Source organism: Chiloscyllium punctatum, chromosome 48 (assembly GCF_047496795.1).
Source record: "Chiloscyllium punctatum isolate Juve2018m chromosome 48, sChiPun1.3, whole genome shotgun sequence".
Taxonomy (NCBI): Eukaryota; Metazoa; Chordata; class Chondrichthyes; order Orectolobiformes; family Hemiscylliidae; genus Chiloscyllium; species Chiloscyllium punctatum.
In genome coordinates this window covers 24,926,081-24,947,235 of record NC_092786.1, presented here as the reverse complement: position 1 = coordinate 24,947,235, position 21,155 = coordinate 24,926,081, and the positions used below count along the sequence as shown (strand labels likewise).

The following is a 21,155-nucleotide window of genomic DNA, read 5'->3' as shown; positions in this document are numbered from 1 at the left end:
ACCCATTCCCCTACATTCCCCTAATCTACCTAACACTACAGGAAATTTAGTATGGCCAATTCATCTAACCTGCACACCTTTGGACTGTGGGAGGAAACTGGAGCACCCGGAGGAAATCCACGTAGACACGGGGAGAATATGCAAACTCCACACAGTCAGTAGCCCGAGGCGGGAATTGAACCTGGGTCTCTGGCGCTGTGAGGCAGCAGTGCTAACCACTAAGCCACTGTGCCACCCCAAAAACTAGCAAGGTGGGCGTTGTGGGACCCAGGGAGATATTGAGGAAAGAGATCAATTTGGGACTGGTTCGGTTGAGAACAGAAGTGAATCAAACAAGTAAGAGCAGGCAGGAACAAATCAGAGAACAAGGTAGAACTGATAAATTAAACTGCATTTATTTCAATGCAAGGGGCCTAACAGGGAAGGCAGATGAACTCAGGGCATAGTTAGGAACATGGGACTGGGATATCATAGCAATTACAAAAACATGGCTCAGGGATGGGCAGAACAGGCTCGATGTTTCAGAATATGAATGCTACAGGAAGGATAGAAAGGGAGGCAAGAGAGGTGGGGGAGTGACATTTTTGATAAGGGATAACATTCTGGCTGTACTGAGGGAGGATATTCCTGGGAATACATCCAGACAAGTTATTTGCACGGAACTGAGAAATAAGAAAGGAATGATCACTTTATTGGGATTGTACTATAGACTCTCTAATAATCAGCAGGAAATTGAGAAACAAATTTGTAAGGAGATCTCAGTTATCTGTAAGAATAATAGGGTGGTTATGGTAGGGGATTTTAACTTTCCAAACATAGACTGGGACTGACATAGTGTTAAGTGTTTAGATGGAGAAAAATTTGTTAAGTATGTACAAGAAAATTTTCTGATTTAGGATGTGGATGGACCTACAAGGGGAGGTGCAAAACTTGACCTACTCTTGGGAAATAAGGCAGGGCAGGTGACTGAGGTGTCAGTGGGGGAGCACTTTGGGGCCAGCGACCATAATACAATTAGTTTTAAAATAGTGATAGAAAGGGATCTAAAAAGTTAAAGTTCTGAATTTGAAGGAAGGCCAATTTTGATGCTATTAGGCAAGAATATTCAAAAGTTGATTGGAGGCAGATGTTCGCAGAAAAAGGGACAGCTGGAAAATGGGAAGCCTTCAAAAATGAGGTAACGAGAATCCAGAGACAGTATATTCCTGTCAGGGTGAAAGGCAAGGCTAGTAGATATAGGGAAAGCTGTATGACTAAAGAAATTGAGGGTTGGTTAAGAAAACGAAGGAAGTATATGTCAGGTATAGACAGGAGAGATCAAGTGAATCTTTAGAAGAGTACAAAGGCAGCAGGAGTATACTTAAGAGGGAAATCAGGAGGGCAAAAGGGGACAAAAAAGGGGACTTTGGTAAATAGAGTTAAGGAGAATCCAAAGTGTTTTTACAAATACATTAAGGACAAAAGGGTAATGGAGAGAATGGGGCCCCTCAAAGATCAGCAAGGCGGCCTATGTTTGGAGCCACAGGAGATGGGGGAGATACTAAATGAGCATTTTGCATCAGTGTTTACAGTGGAGAAGGACATGGAAGATACAGAATGTGGAAAAATAGAAGGTGATAACTTGAAAATTGTCCATATTAGAGAGGAGAGGTGCTAGATACCTTAAAACACATAAAGATGAATAAGTCCCCAGGACCTGATCAGGTGTACCCAAGAACTCTGTAGGAAGCTATGGAAGTGATTGCTGGGCCCCTTGGTGAGATATTTGTATCATTGATAGTCACAGGTGAGGTGCCAGAAGGCTGGCAGTCAGCTAACGTGGTGCCACTGTTTAAGAAGGATGGTAAGGATGGTGGGCAAGTATTGGAGGGAATCCAGAGGGATAGGATTTACATGTATTTGGAAAGGCACGAACTGATTAAGGTAGGTCAACTTGGCTTTGTACGTGGGAAATTATGCTTCACTGACTTGAATGAGTTTTTTGAAGAAGTGACAAAGAGGATTGATGAGGGCAGAGCAGTAGACATAATCTATATGAACTTCAGTAAGGCATTTGACAAGGTTCCTCATGAAATACTGGTTAGCAAGGTTAGATCACATTGAATACATGGAGAACTAGCCATTTGGATAAAGAACTGGCTCAAAAGCAGAACACAGAGGTAGGTGGTGGAGGGTTGTTTTTCAGACTGGAGGCCTGTGATCAGTGGAGTGCCACAAGGAATGGTTCTTGGTCTACTGCTTTTCATCATTTATAGAAATGATTTGGATGTGAACGTAGGAAGTATAATTAGTAAGGTTGCAGATGACACCAAAACTAAGGGTGTAGTGGACAGCGAAGGGGGTAACCTCAGAGTACAGTAGGATCTTGATCAGATGGGCCAATGGGCTGAGGAGTGGCAGATGGAGTTTAATTTAGATAAATGTGAGGTGCTGAATTTTGGAAAGACAAATCAGGGCAAGATTTATACACTTAATGGTAAGCTCCAGAGGAGTATTGCTGAACAAAGAGACCTTGAAGTTCAGGTTCATTGTTCCTTGAAAGTGGAGTCGCAGGTAGATAGGATAGTGAAGGAGGTGGTTGGTATGCTTTCCTTTATTGATCAGAATATTGAGTATAGGAGTTGAGAGGTCATGTTGCAGCAGTACAGGACATTGATTGGACCACTTTTGGAATATTGTGTGCAATTCTGCTCCCCCTGCTCTAGGGAAGATGTTGGAACACCTGAAAGGGTTCAGAAAAGATTTACAAAGACATTGTCACGGTTGGAGGGGCTGAGCTCTAAGGAAAAGCTGAATATGCTGGGGTTGTTTTCCCTGGAGCCTCGGAGGCTGAGGGGTGATCTTATAGAGATCTATAAAATCATGAGGGGCATGGATAGGATAAATAGACAAGATCTTTTCCCTGGGGTGGAAGAGCTGAAAATGTGTTGCTGGAAAAGTGCAGCAGGTCAGGCAGCATCCAAGGAGCAGGACAATCGACGTTTCGGGCATGAGCCCTTCTTCAGGAATGAGGAAAGTGTGTCCAGCAGGCTAAGATAAAAGGTAGGGAGGAGGGACTTGGGGGAGGGGTGTTGGAAATGCGATAGGTGGAAGGAGGTTAAGGTGAGGGTGATATGCCGGAGTGGGGGTCGGGGCGGAGAGGTCAGGAAGAAGATTGCAGGTTAGGGAGGTGGTGCTGAGTTCGAGGGTTGGGACTGAGACAAGGTGGAGGGAGGGGAAATGAGGAAACTGGAGAAATCTGAGTTAATCCCTTGTGGTTGGAGAGTTCCTAGGCGGAAGATGAGGCGCTCTTCCTCCAGCCGTAGTGTTGCTATGGTCTGGCAATGGAGGAGTCCAAGGACCTGCATGTCCTTGGTGGAGTGGGAGGGGCAGTTGAAGTGTTGAGCCACGGGGTGGTTAAGTTGGTTGGTCCGGGTGTCCCAGAGGTGTTCTCTGAAACGTTCTGCAAGTAGGCGGCCTGTTTCCCCAATATAGAGGAGGCCATATCGGGTGCAGCGGATGCAGTAAATGATGTGTGTGGAGGTGCAGGTGAATTTGTGGTGGATATGGAAGGATCCCTTGGGACCTTCGAGGGAAATAAGGGGGGAGGTGCGGGCGCAAGTTTTGCATTTCTTGCGGTTGCGGGGGAAGCTGCCAGGAGTGGAGGTTGGGTTGGTGGGGGGTGTGGACCTGACGAGGGAGTCATGGAGGGAGTGATCTTTTGGAACGCTGATGGGGGGGAGGAAAATATATCCCTGGTGGTGGGGTCCATTTAGAGGTGGCGGAAACGACGACAGATGATACGATGTAGGGCTCATGCCCGAAACGTTGATTCTCTTGCTCCTTTGATGCTGCCTGACCTGTTGCACTTTTCCAACAACACATTTTCAGCTCTGATCTCCAGCATCTGTAGTCCTCACTTTCTCCTGGGGTGGAAGAGCCCAGAACTAGACAGTACAGCTTTAGGGTGGGAGGGGAAAGATTTATAAGAGACCTAAGGGGCAATGTTTTCACACAGAGGGTGGTACATGTGAGGAATGAGCTGCCAGAGGAAGTGATGGGGGCTGGTACAATTACAATATTTGAAACGTATCTGAATGGGTATATGAATAGGAAGGATTTAGAGGGATATGGGCCAAGTCCTGGCAAATGGGACTTGATTAATTTAGGATATCTGGTCATCATGAATGAGTTGGACTGAAGGGTCTGTTTCCATGCTGTACATCTCTATGACTCTCTAACTCTATTTAGCTTGTCGCACTCTTTCCCCAGCACTGTCATACTTAGTTGTTCAGTCTTCTTCTTCAGTCCTTTAAGATTGGAAGAAATTCCAATTAAGTCTCATATCAGCTTTTCATTTCCACATAGGGGCTGGAAAACTGACAGCCATTCTAACTTCATATCTAGGATGAGTCTCCATTGGAATGAGGAGTGACTTGATCAAAATGCATAAGACCCTGAGTGGTCTTGACAAGGTGGATGTGCAAAGGATGTTCCCTCTTGTGGGTCAGTCCAGGACTAATGAGTGTTGTTTCAAAATTAAGGGTCGGGCGTTCAGGACAGAGGTGAAGAGAAATGTTTTCTTTCAGAGGATTGTGTGACTTTGGAAATTTTGGCTTCAGAAGGTGATGGAGTTGGGCTTATTGAAAATCTTTAAGACAAAGATGGATAAATTTGTGTAATAGAAAGGAATCAAAATTCACAGTGTTCACTGGGAATATGGGATTTAAAACATAAACAGATCAGCATAGATCTTATTGAACAATGGAGTAGTCTCAAGGGGTTGAATGGTCGACTTTTACTTTCATTATGTATGACTCACCCAGTCATTTAAAGTTGCACACTGTAGATCTGCAGTCACATGTAGGCCTGACAGGGTAAGGATCACAAATTTCCTTCACAAAAGGACATCAGTGAACCAAATGGATTTTTAAGACAATTTACGATAGATGTCATTGTCTCCATGACAGAAGTTAGTTTATATTCCAGGTTTATTGATTGAATTTCTCTTCCATCAGATCCAGTGATAGGATTTGGCCACACATTGCCTGGGCTCCTGGATTACTAGTCTAGTGCTGATCTTGATAGATTTCAACAGTTTGAACAATTCTGGCTCACCACGTTTCAAAAATAGATCAGAAAGCTCTACTGGCCCACACAAACCAGTTCAAGAAATACCACGTAATGTTTTCAACCTAGAGAAGCTGGTTGTAAATGTTCTCTGTTGTCTCTATCTGACTGCCTTCAGATTAAGACTCCCGAAAAAGAAATATTTAAAAATCACACGACACTAGGTTATCGTCCAACATGTTTATCTGGAAGCACTAGCTTTCTGAACGCTGCTCCTTCATCAGCTGCCTAAGGAGCAGACCTCCAAAAGCTAGGACTTCCAAATAAACCAGTTGGACTATAACCTGGTGTTATGTGATTTTTAACTTTGTCCACCCCAGTCCAACACTGGCACCTCCACATCATAAAGAAGAAATAATTCAGGTATTTCTTATGGTCTATTGATCTTTATACTGAAACCATTAATTTTATTTTAATAGTATTTCATTTTTGAATTCAAACATCCGATTGAATAACTCTCTTTGCTTTTAGTGAGGTGTCTGAACTGCTCATTGGCTTTAATCCTTTGACATCTTTTCCAGTTAGATCGACGATACGTCATTTCACAATCACACAGACCATCAAAGCCAGGAAAAGATTCTCTTCTGATCGAACAAGTCTTCAGCCCACATGCTTATCCAAATTCCATGAAGTCCCACATGAAAAGCAATCCGTTGTACACAGACCTCCGACTGACTGAGGTCTTGGAGCAAAAGCGACCTCAGCCATCATGGACCATAGAGGAATACAACAAGAATGTTAGTGAGAAGGCCAAATCAGCCGTTTTGGATATTCAGGTAAGGCTTAGTTTCAATATCTTCTGACTTTATCTGGAGTGTTTGTTGTCACTGTTTAACCTTACTTTACAATCTTTTTGTCAGAGTAAGGGAGTGGTCATCGTACAACAGACAAGGAGAATGTTTTAACAAGCACAGAGGTGCCCCAGGAGGAAGCCTGTTTTATTTTCCCTTTGTTCCGCTTTTGGACCACTTTGAAGATCCAAAGGGGCATTTATTTTAGCTCCTTGTACTCTCCCTGTTCCCAATGTGCTTGATGGGGCTCGGTGTGAGGGGAATTTTATGTTTAGTTGAAATGAGCATGGGAAGTTCCTCTGGATTTTAAACCATAGTTGTCCCTGGGACAACAGGATGTTCTATGGGGATGGAGCAGAGGGGATTGGTTTATTTGTTTTCTTTGATTTTGCTTGAGTTTGAGTTTATTTTTAGTTTGGGCCCTTGTGGTCACTGCCCAAAAGACGTTGGTGGGAACAGAGTCAAGGGAGGACCATTTTTTTGTTTGTTCATTTATTTTTTGTTTTTCGCCAAAGTAATCGGTGAAGTCGGCGAACAAAGTCAAGGCAGCTAGATTTTCTGTTTCTAAAGAGTAGAATGGGCTTTCCTCTGGGTTTCACCCAGTGCTATCCATCCAAGGAGTGTCTGATGGGGGGAGTTGAGTTGAATTGAGTTGAATTTATTGTCACGTGAACCGAGGCACAGTGAAAAGCTATGTTTTGTGAGCAATACAGGCAGATCACAGATTTAAATAGCAGAGATAAGTAAATAAAAGGTAAACACGGGCAAAAACCAAAACACAGGTACAGGCAAGTGTTAAGAGTTTGTGAGTCCATTCAGTATTCTAACAACAGTAGGGTAGAAACTGTTTTGAAACCGGCTGGTGCATGTGTTCAGGCTTCTGTACCTTCCCCCCGATGGTAGAGGTTGTAGAAAAGCATTGCCAGGGTGGGATGGATCTTTGAGAATGCTGGTGGCCTTTCCTTGGCAGTGGGCCTGGTGGATGGATTCTATAGATGGGGGGTTGGCCTTTGTGATTGTCTGGGCCGAGTTCACCACTCTCTGTAACTGTTTCCGATCTTGAATGGTACAGTTGCCATCCCAGGTAGTGATACATCCAGACAGAATGCTCTCGATGGCATACCTATGAAAATTTGCAAAGGTATTTATTGTCATGCCAAATTTCCTCGGCTGATTGAAGAAGAAGAGACATTATTGGGCTGTTGTAACCAGTGCATCCACATGAAGAGTTCAAGAAAGCTTGTTGTGGATGACTACTTCCAGGAGCTTGACATTCTCCACTCGTTCCACCACTGTGCAGTTAATGTGTAGGGGGGCATTAGAATCAAGGGTTCTCAGATTTTTTCTGTTTATACCTTTCATTTAAAAGCGTAGAAACAGAAGGAAGCCATTCACTTCCTCAGTTCCTCTGTTTCCACATTCAATGCAATTGTGGCTAATCTGTATGTTAACTTCATTAACTTGCCTTAGTTTACATCCTTTAACTCCCTTGCATAACAGTACAACAGAAAAGTAATTTAGAGTAGAATAGTAATTTATTGTCACTTGTACTTGTATAAAAAAATACAGTGAAAAGTGTTTAAGTCACCATACTCCGGCACTATTTTAATGACAAATTATACATATAAAACAAATTAAGACAAAGTCCATCTTAGTTCAATTCATGGTTCCAATGCTCCTCAGACTGGGGAAACCTGATGCTCCAGCCATTGAAAGGAATCCCGGGCCATTGCAATCTCAGGCCAGACCCACCATAATACCAAAGCTGCCTCAAAGAATCCAGGGCTGTGCTGGACTCATCATGACTCCGAAAACACTGCAGATGCAGTTTCAAGGAATCCCGGGCCATTGGGATCCTGGATCCACACCCACCACATCACTGAAGCCGTTGAAGCACCCCACCACGTCATAGGACCTTCCAGGACACGGCACAATTGCCACAAGGAATGGCCATATTTATCAAATCTATCTAACAAATACTCATCAATTAAAATTTTCAATAATCCCTTCCTCAGTCTTACCAGTGTTTGGTTATTATGTGTAAAGTTCAAAATCATTCAGCAGTCCACAGAACTTAGGTCCAACAATAAAACACTAACATCCTTGCAGAGAGTTCTTAGCTTTTGGGATTTGACTCAAACACCCATTGGAGAAGATTCTTCATTTTGATATAAATGATCACAACACTTTCCACTCACTGTCAATGTTAACAGCAAGAACCATAAACTAAATAAATAAACTACAAATTTGTAACTTTTAACACAACCTGGAATAAATGCAAATTAATTATGTATTAACATTACTTTATTAACACAAGCAGCATGATCACTCCCTATTCAAATATGACACTGCACAGTCATACAGTTCCACAGTGCAGTGTTCTTTATTCAAGCAGGGTAGCTCTGGAGGCCAATTCAACAACAGCTTTCAGCCAGAGTTTTATTGTAAGACAGACAACAACAGGGCAGATGTCTCAAAACTTTCCTTCCTCGGGTCATGACAGTCCTGATGAGGTAACTTGCAAGAGTTCCTTTTCAAGTGACTACCCAATAGTTTGAAGATCATCACATTGTGCAATTTCTTTCCTCTTCAAGTGGATAATCTAACTTGGAGTTTAAAAGGAAGTTCAGGTCGAGATGAGATCAGCCAGGATTGTATTAAATGGTGGAGCAGACTCAGGGGGCTGAAATTCCTACTCCTGTTCCTAATTCTTATATTCTTACATTTATTTTATTCTCTTTATGATTGGCCCTACTTCCACCACCCTCTAATTCCAGATCCTAATTCACTTTGTGATTACACTTCCCAATGTCGCCACTGGTTCTTTTGCCAGTCACCTTTTAGTCTGTGTCTTCTGATTCTTATCTTTTGCCAATCAGAACAGTTGCTTCCTGTCTACCCCATCCAGCCCCTCATGAGTTTTGAATACTCATATTAACCTCCCAACCTTCTCTACCTTAAGGAAGACTGACCTTAAGGGCCTGCTTCCGCACTGTAGGCGATCTGATCTGATTAGCCACAATAGCCAGCCAAACTACATAGAATCATAGAACCCCTCCAGTATGGAAACAGGTCCTTTGGCCCAACAAGTCCACATTGACCATCCAAAGAGTTACCCACCTAGGCCAATTTCCAACCACCCCCCCCCCCCCCCTCCAAAGAAAATCCTATATTTACCCCTGATTAATGCACCTAATCTACACATCCCTAAACATTATGGGCAATTTAGCATGGCCAATTCACCTAACCTGCACAGCTTTAGATTGTGGGAGGAAACTAGAGCACCCAGAGGAAACCCATGCAAACACAGGAAGAACGTGCAAACTCCACACAGACTGTCATCCGAGGTTTGGAATTGAACCGGAGTCCCTGGAGCTGTGAGGCAGCAGTGCTAACCACTCTGATTCTTCTTTTTTTCTTTAATATACTTAAAGAATCTTTTTGAAAACACCCTGATCTTCTTAACCAAGGGCTATCCTCCTTATATCTCCAGGGGTCCCAGCCACCTGCTCCTTAGCTATACCTCCTCCTTTTTACTTGGGGTCATCTTCCAAATTTTGCTGGAGTTTGGGTCGGTTCCAGCAGATTGGAAAACAGCAAATATGATGCCACTGTTTAAAAAAAGCAGGTAGATACAATCCCTTCCCATACATGGAGCAGGTGAATGGTCTCTTCCCAGTGTGACTGCGCCAAAGGATTTCCAGCTGGAATGCATAATAGAGTTCTTCCTTACATTTCCACGGTTTCTCCATGGTGTGAGGGCAAACAGGACTGTATGGATGGGTTTCCAGTTCTGCTGGATAACTGTAACCTACACTGCATTCATCACATTTACAGCGTTTCTCTCCAGCTCTGGAACCGATGTGAAAGATACATATTGTTTGACCAATTCATCATGTACCTACTGAACAATGTAAGGCAGCAGGAACAAGGTGTGTGGCAACATCATTAACTGGAGCATAAACATACAGCACAGCAAACTCTCTTCCTCAGTGGCATCACCAGGTTTCTATTTGTAATCTCCAGATCCGACACAATCAAAAAATCAACACTCACTTTCCTGCATGTTATGATTTGGAGGTACCAGTATTGGACTGGGGTGGATAAGCTTAAAAATCACACAACACCAAGTTGTGGTCCAACAGGTTTATTTGGAAGCACTAGCTTTTGAGGCACTCCCTTTTCATCAGGTGGTTGTCGAACAGGACCATAAGAACAGAAGTTAGAGCAAAAGGCTTACAGGGTTGTCATGGAGCTGTCAGGATATATTAATCTAAATTTGTTTTAGTCTTTCATCTTTTAGAATGGGATATGCTAGTTTCAGTTCTTTAATATGTACATCCCAGAGCTCCTTTTAAGTTATATCCTCAAGTTAGCTTCAGCTTTTCTAACAAGTGGTGCCACCTCAGCTCAGATGATGTATTAAAGGTGTGAGGTTAAAGTCTGTCTGTGTCCCAATGTTGAATCAGAATGGTTCTATTGCTAAAGTTGGACTTTACAGAATCTTACATGGATTTATGCAGTTTTTGATGTAACTAAAATGTAATTCTGCAAATACAAATTCACCCTATAAACTTATATATGTGTGTGGGTGTGTGTGAGTGTGATGGGGTATAAGTCTGTGAGAGGGTGTGTGCATTGGTATGAGTGCAGGGGGTGTACGTGTGTGCGCATGAGAGAGATTGTGTATGAGAGGCTCTGTGTGATTGCATGAGCACATAGGGGTGTGTGTGTGTGTGAGAGAGAGAAAGAGAGAGACTATAAAGCAGTGGGGTCACCTGTAGTGTGACATGAACCCAAAGTCTCGGCTGAGGCCATCCCCATGGGTACCGAATGTGGCTATCAACCTCTGCTCGGCCACTTTGCGTTGTTGTGTGTTCCAAAGGCCGCCTTGGAGGATGGTCACCTGACGGTCCGAGGCCGAATTTCCAGGACCGCTGAAGTATTACCCAACTGGGAGGGAACACTCCTCTCTTTTGATTGTTGTGTGGTGTCCATTCATCTGTTGCCGTCGCCTCTACTTTGTCTCGCCAATGCACCATGCCTCAGGGCATCCTTGTCTGCAGCATGAGATAGACACTGTGAGTACCTACCATGTACATGGTGGGAGGTGTCCCCCTGTGTAATAGAGGTTTCCGTGTCGACACTGACATGTCTTTCAGTGGCTGCCGTGACAGGTTTGTGGTTGATGTCATCCTGAAGGCTGGGCAGTTTGCTGCAAACTGTTTGAGGTTTGGTGGTTGTTTGAAGATGAGAAGTGCAGGTGTGGAAAAGGGCTTGGCGAGATGTTCATCTTCATCAATAACGTGTTGCAGGCTGTGAAGAACATGGTGTAGTTTCCCAGCTCCTGGGAAGTACTGGACAACCAAGGGTACCCTGTCGGTTGCAGCTCATGTCTGTCTCCTGACGAGGTCTTTACAATTTCTCACTGTGGCACGTCAGAACTGGCAGTCGATGAGTTGAGCATCATACCTTGTTCTTATGAGGGCATCCTTGAGCACTTTGATAAGTCCGCCACATTCCTCCTCATCTGAACAGATCCTGTGCATGCCTGTCTGTAGGGGATGGCTGTTTTAATATGTTTTAGGTGGAAGCTGGAGAAGTGTAGCATTGTGAGGTTATCTATGAGTTTGTTGTAGAGTGAGGTGCTGAGGTGCCCATCCTTGATGGAGACACATGTATCCAAGAATGAGACAGATAGTAGAGAGTAGTCCATGGTGAGTTTGATGGTGGGATGAAACTCGCTGATATCACTGCATAGTTGTTTCAGTGAGTCCTCGGCATGGGTCCAGAAGAAGAAAATATTGTCAATATACCTGGTGTATAACGTTGGTTGGAGGTCCTGGGTAGAGAAGAAGTCTTGTTCAAATCTGTGCATGAAAATGTTGTCATATCGGAGTGCAAATTTGGTCTCCATGGCTGTTCCATGTGTCTGGATGAAGAACTGGTTGTCAAAGGTGAAGACGTTGTGATCGAGAATAAAGCGGATGAGTTGTAGGATGGTGTTTGGAGTTTGGCAGTTGTTGGTGTTGAGGACTGAGGCTGTTGCAGCAATGCCATCATTGTGGGGGATGCTGGTGTAGAGTGCGGAAACGTCCATTGTGATGAGAAATGTTAGTAGTTCAACTGATCCGTGGGTGCTGTGTTATAGAGCCATAGAGTCATAGAGACGTACAGCATGGAAACAGACCCTTCGGTCCAACCTGTCCATGCCGACCAGATATCCCAACCCAATCTAGTCCCACCTGCCAGCACCTGGCCTATATCCCTCCAAACTCTTCCTATTCATATACTCATCCAAGTGCCTCTTAAATGTTGCAATTGTACCAACCTCCACCACATCCTCTGGCAGCTCAATCCATACACATACCACCTCTGCATGAAAAAGTTGCCCCTTAGGTCTCTTTTATATCTTTCCCCTCTCACACTAAACCTATGCCCTCTAGTTCTGGAAAAAGGGTTCCCAGGGAAAAGACTTTGTCTATTTATCCTATCCATGCCACTCATAATTTTGTAAACCTATATAAGGTCACCCCTCTGCCTCCGACGCTCCAGGGAAAACAGCCCCAGCCTGTTCAGACTCTCCCTATTAACTCAAATCCTCCAACCCTGGCAACATCCTTGTAAATCTTTTCTGAACCCTTTCAAGTTTCACAACATCTTTCCGATAGGAAGGAGACCAGAATTGCACACAATATTCCAACAGTGGCTTAACCAGTGTCCTGTACAACTGTAACATGACCTCCCAGCTCCTGTACTCAATACTCTGACCAATAAAGGAAAGCATACCAAACACCTTCTTCACTATCCTATCTACCTGTGACTCCACTTTCAAGGAGCTATGAACCTGCACTCCAAGGTCTCTTTGTTCAGCAACACTCCCTAGGACCTTACCATTAAGTGTATAAGTCCTGCTAAGATTTGCTTTCCCAAAATGCAGCACCTCGCATTTATCTGAATTAAACTCCATCTGCCACTTCTTAGCCCATTGGCCCATCTGGTCCAGATCCTGTTGCAATCTGAGGTAACCCTCTTCATTGTCCACTACACCTCCAATTTTGGTGTCATCTGCAAACTTATTAACTGTACCTCATATGCTCGCATCCAAATCATTTATGCAAATGACAAAAAGTAGCGGACCCAGCACTGATCATTGTGGCACTCCACTGGTCACAGGCTTCCAGTCTGAAAAACAATCGTCCACCACCACCCTCTGTCTTCTACTTTGAGCCAGTTCTGTATCCAAATGGCTAGTTCTCCCTGTATTCCATGAGTTCCTGTAAGATATCTGTAGTGTCGTGATAGAAGCTGCGGGTCTGTACAATGGATTTCAAGATGCCTTCAACATAGCCAGAGATGTTCTCACATAGGTCCCATTGCCTGATACGATGGGACGTCCTGGTGTGTTGAATTTGTGTATCTTTGCAAGGCAGTAGAAGTACCCTACACAGGAAGTACACAGGATGGGAGTGCATAGGGTACTCTGAAGAACTGGATCCAAAGTCCTGATCAATGCTTTTAGTTCACGGGTGTGCTCTTTGGTTGAATCAGCCGATAGTTGCCTATAGTGTTTCTGGCTGTTCAATTGTCTGTGCACTTCCTTGCAGTAATCTGTTCTATTCTGAATGATGACGGCTCCTCCTTTATCTGCTGGTTAGATGGCAATGCTGTGATTGGTTTTGAGAGAATGGATGGTATTGTGTTGTGATCAGATAATGTTCTGCTCTACCTGGTGGGTGCAGCTGATGAATCTGGCATTTACATGCTTCCTGACGCTTTGAGGATATATGTCAAGCCCAGGGCAGTGGCCTTCCAGTGGGGTCCAGATTCACTCCTTCTTTAGTCACTCCTTTACGGATCCCTGTGATGACTGCTCAGGTTCATCGGTGAGCTCATTGGGATCACTGCTGACATCATGAAAGAATTCACAGAGTCTCATTTGTCTGATGAATTCCTCCGTGTCTGCTGCAACACCCATGGGGTCCATTTTGGTGATGGGGCAGAAATTGAGTCCCCTGCTAAGAACTTCAATCTCTTCCAGTTGAAGGGTATGGCCCAATAAGTTGACAATCGACTTCTCACTGGTGATAACATTTTCAACTGTGGTGCCAGGGAGTGGGCTTGGCTACTGCTGGTGGTGATGCCAAGTTTCTTCAGTTAGTTGTTCTTGTTGTGTATGGGCGTGGTGTAGTTCTGTCGCCTTGTCTGTTTGGCAATGTCCCGTAACTGTACTGCAGTATCCTGAGTGCAGGTTGAGAGTGTGGACTCCATCTTAGTTTCAAGGTTATGGTGCCTGCTGTAGAGTTGGTGAATGAGCTGATTGAGGAGTTTGCGAGAGGTGCGGTGGCAAAGTCTGTCCGCATTGCTGCAGAAACTTGATGCCTGTGTCAACATGCACGATCTTCTTGGAGATCCTCTCCACTTTGAGCTGGTAGTTAGTGGTGTCGATAGTAGTCATGATTTGGAGATGCCGGTGTTTGACTGGGGTGGACAAGCTTAAAAATCACACGACACCAGGTTATAGTCCAAAAGAAGAACTACGCCATGTTCTTTGCAGCCCACAACACATTATAGATGCAGATGAGCACCTCGCCAAGGTCTTCCCCATGCCTCCACCTCTCGCCTTTAAAGAGTGACGCCAGGGACCTGGGTTCGATGTCTGTGTGGAGTTTGCACATTCTCCCCGTGTCTGCGTGGGTTTCCTCCAGGTGCTCCAGTTTCTTCCCACAATCCAAAGATGTGAGGGTGAACTGACCATGCTAAATTACTCAGTGTTAGGTGTATTAGTCATTAGTAAATATAGGGTAGGGGAATAGGTCTGGGTGGGTTGCTCTTCGAAAGGTCAGTGTGAATGTTGTTGGGCCAAATGGCCTGTTTCCATACTGTAGGGAATCTAATCTAATCTAATCACCAAATCTTAAACAGACCACTGTTTGCAGCAAACTGCCCAGCCTTCAGCATAACATCTAACCACAACACTGTACAACCCTGTCATGGCAACCACTGCAAGACATGTCAGAGTGTTGACATGGATACCACCATTACACATGGGAGGATCTCCCACCATGTACGCAACCCATGTGACTTGGCAATGTTGTCTATCGCTGCAGGAAAGGATGCCCTGAGGCTTGGTACATTGGCGAGCAGACTCTATGACAATGGATGAATGCATACTGTGCAACAATTACCAGGCAGGAGTGTTCCCTCCCAGTCAGGGAACACTTCAGCAGTCTGGAACATTTGGTCTCTGACCACTGGGTCACCATCCTCCAAGGTGGACATCAGGACAAGAAACATCGCAAAGTGGCTGGGCAGAGTCTGATTGCCAATTTCGGTACCCATGGGGATGACCTCAACCTTGGGTTCATGAGACCCCACTGCATTATATGCATTCTCACACACACAAGTGCACACACACACACTCCTACATACTCATATTCACGCAAACCCTCTCTCATACACAAGCTCTCTCTTATACGCACACACATACACCCATCACATTTGCATCTATGTATGCACCCTCTCGCAGGCTCCATCACACTCACACACACAGTTAACCAAGCTTACACACATACATATACACACTCTTTCACATGCACTCACATCCACATGTACACACTCACATCCACATGTACACACTCACATGCACACTCACTGTCTCTCCTGCACGCACAAAGATAAAAGTTTATGGGGTGAATTTGTCTTTGCAGAATTACATTTTATTTTGCTCAAAAACTGCATAAATCCATGTATGATTCGGTAAGCACACTCTAGAAATAGAACCAGTCTGACTCAACATTGGGACACAGACTTTAACCTCACACCATTAATGCGAGAAAGCACCTATTGTTAGAAAAGCTAAAGCTATCTTGAGGGTATAATTTAAAAGGAGTTCTGGGATTTGCATATTAAAGATCCAAAACTAGCATATCCCATTCTAAAAGATGAAAGACTTAAGTTCCTCACCAAATTCACAATTCTTATCTTGTCCACAAGTTACACAGGACTCTTACCCATTCTAAGTGACTGGGAGCAGATAGAATCGTGTTACTCTGTGGAATGCAATAACAGCCACCCCTTGGTGGGCGCAATGCAGCATGTTCACATGAAGATGCAATCATTGCATGTAGGACTGTGAGTGAAGAAACTCAGTGCAAGTTTAGATTCTTCAGGGCACTTCACTGTAGAGGGCACTGTGTTAGGAGGTAGCGTGCACAGTTTCAGGGTGGAGAAGACACTGTGTTTGGGTGTGGAGGGCATTGTATCAGTGTGCAGAGGGTGCTGTATCATGATGTAGAGTGTTCTGCATTGGGCTGTAAACTGACATAGACACAAAGAATAGGAGCCAGAGTAGCCCATTCAGCCCTTGAGCTTGCACTACTATTCAATATGATAATGGATGATCATTCACTCAGTATCCTGTTCCAATTTTCTCCATATACTTTTCAATCCCTTTTGTCCTAAGAACTATGTCTAATTTCTTCTTGAAAACATTTAATATTTTGCCCTCAACTACATTCTATGACAGACAGTTTCTCAGACTTCCCACTCTCTGGTTGAAAGCATTTCTCCACATCTCAGTCCTAAATGATGTACCTTGTATCCTTAGATGGTGACCCCTGGTCTTGTTTCCACAGTTATCAAGAGCATCCTTCCAGCATTTACATTGACCTGTCCTGTTAGAATTTTATAGGTTTCCATGAGATCATCCATCATTCTTCTAATCTCCATCGAATATCATCCTAAATGATCCATTTTCTGCATTTGCTAGTCCTGCCATCCCAGGAATCAGTCTGGTTCATTGCATTCTCTCTGTAGCCAGAACATCCTTCCTCAGAGAAGGAGCCCCAAACTGCACACAGTGTTCTAAGTGTGGTCACACCAAGGCAGTTACAACAAGATATTCCTGCCCCTGTTTCCAGATTCTCTTGCGGTGAAGGCCAACATACCATTTACCTTCTTTACTTTCAATGACTGGTGTACAAGGGCATCTCTTTATTTCCTTCCTGATTTTGCTCCAAATGTGGATAATCTAACCTTTATCTACATTATACTGCAGCTGCCATACATTTTCCCATTCACACAATTTGTCTTTGTCACACTGAAGCATCTCTGCATCCTCCTCACAGCTCACCTTCCCACCCAACTTTGTGTTATCTGTGCTTGGGAGACATTTACTACCCTCACCTAAGTCATTAAAACGTATTGTGGATAGTTGGTGTCCAAGCATTAATTGCTACTGTAGTCCACTGGTCACTTCCTAATGCTTGGAAAAAGGCATGTTTATTTCTACTTTTCATATCTTGTCTCCCAAACAGTTCTCTATCCATGCATACACTACCCCCAATCCCATCCACTTAAATTTTACATGTGAGTGTCCTAAGTAGAACATTATTAAAGGCCATTGAACATCCAAGTAAACCACATTCACTGGCTCCCCCTTTTCCACTCTACTAGTTACACCCTCAAAAAGTTGTAGTAGATTTTTCAAATTTGATTTCCTCTTTGTAAATGCATGCTGACTCTGTCTGACCTCTTTTCTGTGGTTCTGTTTTCCAAATGCTCTACTATTAAATCCTTTATAATGGACTCTAAATTTTGCCTAATAACATTAATAACTTTCCAATCCATAGGAGACTATAGAATCATGAAAGATAACTAGCAGTGCATCCAACAATTCTTGAGCCACTTCTTCAAGTGCTCTAGGATGTAGGTTATCGGGACCTGGAGATTTATTTGCCTTTAATCCCATCAATTTTCTGACCACCTTTTCCCTAACAATATTGATTTCCTTGAGTTCCTCCCTCTTGTTAGACCCTGTGTTCCCCTTCATTTCTGGAATGTCATTTGTGTCCATGGTTGCAAAGAAAGACCCAAATATATATTTAATTGATCTGCCAACTTTGTTCCACATTATAACTCTTCTTCTGACTAGAAGGGAGCTATATTTGTCTTTGCTAGTCTTTTTCTCTTCAAATCCCTATGAAAGCTTTTACAATCAATTAGTATGTTCTCCACAAGCTTACACTCAGACTTTATTTTTTCTCTGTTAATCAATCCCTTTGTCTCCCTTTGTCTCCCATTGCTGAAAACTAAAGTGCCCAAAACCTTAGGTCTGCTGTTTGGCCAATTTGTGTCTCTTACTGGATCTAATACAATCCCCAGTTTCTCTTGTTAACTGTAGCTAGACCACCTTTCCTGCCTTATTTTTGCACTAGGCAGGAATGAACAATTCTTGCAGTTCCTGCACATACTCTTTCACTGTTTATCGTTACCTGTCTATTACAATCCTTTTAAGTTACATTCTCCAATTTATCAAAGCCTTGCTCATATTTAAAACCATTGTAGCTTCCTCCATATGACTCCTGATGCAAGGCAATGTGTTTGTCTCTTAACTGCTTTCTGGGCAATTAGGAATGTCCCAGCCAGTGATGCCCACATCCCATGAATGATTATAAAAAATTGTCAAAGAGTAGTGTGCACTATCTTATGGAACAGAGGCTGTTTTGATCAGGGTGGTAGACGCATAGTATGGAGAGGAATTTGTTGGGGTGTAGAGCATGTTTTGCTTGAGGTGTAGGAGATGTTTTACTCAAGGTGTAGAATGTGTTTGTGGGCACAGTGTCAAGATGTAGAGGGGCTTGTGTGAGGGTGTAGAGGCCCCTGTTTCAGAATGCAGAGGGCCCTGTGCTGGGATGCAGTGAGCACTAAGATAGGCTTTGAGGGGTTCATTATGAGTGTAGATGGCAGCATAGCAAGAGTTATGCAGCTGTCTGGAATTTAATGGCTGAATTTAAATAGGAATAGCAATGTCTTTGTAATGTAGTGGCTTTATGTTAGCCTCATACACAAAAGGTCTCGAATAAAACTGTGCAGAAACTTTATAATTTATTGTGTCTTGTCGTGCAATGGCAGATGGACCAGGTTCAAGGCCTCCTGCCCTGGAGCTATGTCATAATATGTTTGAAGAGGTTGACTTAAAAGAAAGGGCAGCAGGTGGGGGCACATAATGGTATACATGTCTGAGTAGTCAGTAAACTATAATGACCAGGAAATAATGACTTGATTCTATTCCTTTCATAGGCATAGATCTGAATTGACCTTGGTGGCAGAGAATTATTACCTAGAATGGAAGATTGGAAATTGAGTTAGTTTTCAGAAAGAAGGATTTAAAATTTGAGTTGAGTTTTTGTTTTGAGAAGAATGACTGAAGACAATTGTAAAGTATTGGGTTGTGGTTTCCTGCCAATGTTCTGAAGCTGAAAGGTTTGCTCAGTGGGAGGATGAAATGGACATAGGTTATATCCTTATCAAAGTGGAAACAAGGTTTGGCTTTGGCACTATCATTTCCTGAATCAAGATCAGGTATAAAATATTCTCAGGGCTGGAGCCTCAAGAATTGGAAGCTGTGAGGAAGGTTTGGATAATCTAAAAAATTGGAAATCCCTTGTTCAGTGCCTACCTTTAAATTGCAAAACATTAAATAGACTTTTACTTATCTGTCAACTTGCGTGTCAACTATGTTAGATTTTGGAAAGAATCATGCTTTTGAAACAGAAGTCTGAAGTCTCATAAATATTTCTGGGACTATATTAATACCGAGTGGCATCTTTGGAGCAGTCAGTGCTAACACAAGGAATGTAAGAGTAGCAATGAGAGATCATCCAGATATAGGCAGCAGGACAAATGTAAAGTCAGAACTATAAAGAGTGAGATGAGAGATATATTTGGCAATTATACCAGATGACAGGAATTGGGGAGCTATAACAAAAGAATGAATACCAGGAATGACTGGGGTATACATGTAAATCAGGTGTTTTAGATGCGATTAAAAATGTAATGAATCATTTTAAGGGGAATAATAATGTATTAGAAATTACATATGGTATGGAAATTTCAGAAGGAACAGCTGGCAATGCTGATTAGAATTAGAATTAAAATTACATTTTATTGTCACATATACTCAAGTACAGGGATACATGAGTACAGTGAAGAGTTTGCAAAGTCACCATTTCCAGTGCCATCTTAAGTTCAAAGGTGCCTCACTACAAATCTTAGATACAGATTGGAAAAATAAAGAAATAAAGTTCAGCATTACAGTTCTTCTAAAGCAGAGAAAGAGAGAGAGAGAAAAAAATAAAAGCAGACGGAGGAGAAGAGTCTGCACTGAGCATCAAACTCAAGCTCGATCAGACAGAGGCAATTGTACAAGTCCCAAGGAGCCTCAGCCCAGTAATGAATGTTTTAGCAGCAGACTCATTTACTATTGCTAGGTTAAATAGTGGGTGAACACCCACACTGTCTGAAATGGATTGATTAAAATGATACTCAGATTATTTAAATAACGAGGGCAGATGTAAGGTTATGGAGTTTGCGAATTCCTCCTGCTTCAGGTTTAGGAATGGCAACATGCTGAAAACACGAAAAATAGCCGTGATTCACTGTAAAAAAGCAGGGATGAATAACTTCATTGGCATAGTTGATGTGTTGAGCAATCCATCTATGCGGCTGATTCAAAGGCAGTTTGACATAGAACATGATGAGGTACTTGTTTTTGGAAAGTTATTGGATTTCAAATTTACACAACCTCAACATTGTAGCATTCCCTTAACAAATCATAATTTTTCTCATCAAAACACAAATTAGGTGTTATTGGCATCAGAAGATTGGCGTTTAAAGCAAAATAAAGTAATTATCTTCAAAACTACACCAGCATCCCATCCATTCGCGTGCAGATTAAAAATCCTACTAAGGGGTGAAGCAGTACTTTAACTTTACAGAACAACTTAGTGATAAATGCGATGTTGTAAAAAAGGTGCCACCACAGCAAAGAGTCAGTCTCCCATTTGGCAGAAACTTCGATCAAGTTGTGACAATGGACTTGTACCTAAAAAGTAATATTTCCATAGTCCCAATCTCTCATTAGAGAGAGAGGCGACTGTGATTATTTAACCTGAAGGTTACCACACCTCAGGTGAGGGGCGACGTTGAGAAGGAGTGTCCTTCATGGTAACCTCAGCAGTGAGGGAATTGATCCCACACTACTGCCATCAGAAACAAGCTGTCCAACCCACGGAGCTAAGCAACCCTTACTTGTGAGTATGGGATTGAGAAAAAAAAACACATTGCTACCTTGCACTGCATAGTCATGATAATAGACACAGCCGGTCTACAATAACGATCCACGGTTAGGGTCAGAAACTTTATTTCCAGCTCTGGTTGGAAAATAAACTATGTTTTGAAGACTTCTGCTGT

At 43.0% G+C, this 21,155-nt stretch overlaps 1 protein-coding gene across 2 annotated transcripts in view; it reads left to right on the top strand.

Annotated features, from left to right (window-relative positions):
• minar1 (membrane integral NOTCH2 associated receptor 1) overlaps positions 1-21,155 on the top strand; it is a 225,103-nt gene that overhangs the window by 49,563 nt on the left and 154,385 nt on the right. For both annotated transcript variants that reach the window (XM_072564883.1, XM_072564882.1), the window contains exon 2: positions 5,631-5,885. In XM_072564883.1, coding sequence (XP_072420984.1) covers positions 5,631-5,885 — 255 coding nt within the window. The remainder of the gene's footprint in view (positions 1-5,630; positions 5,886-21,155) is intronic.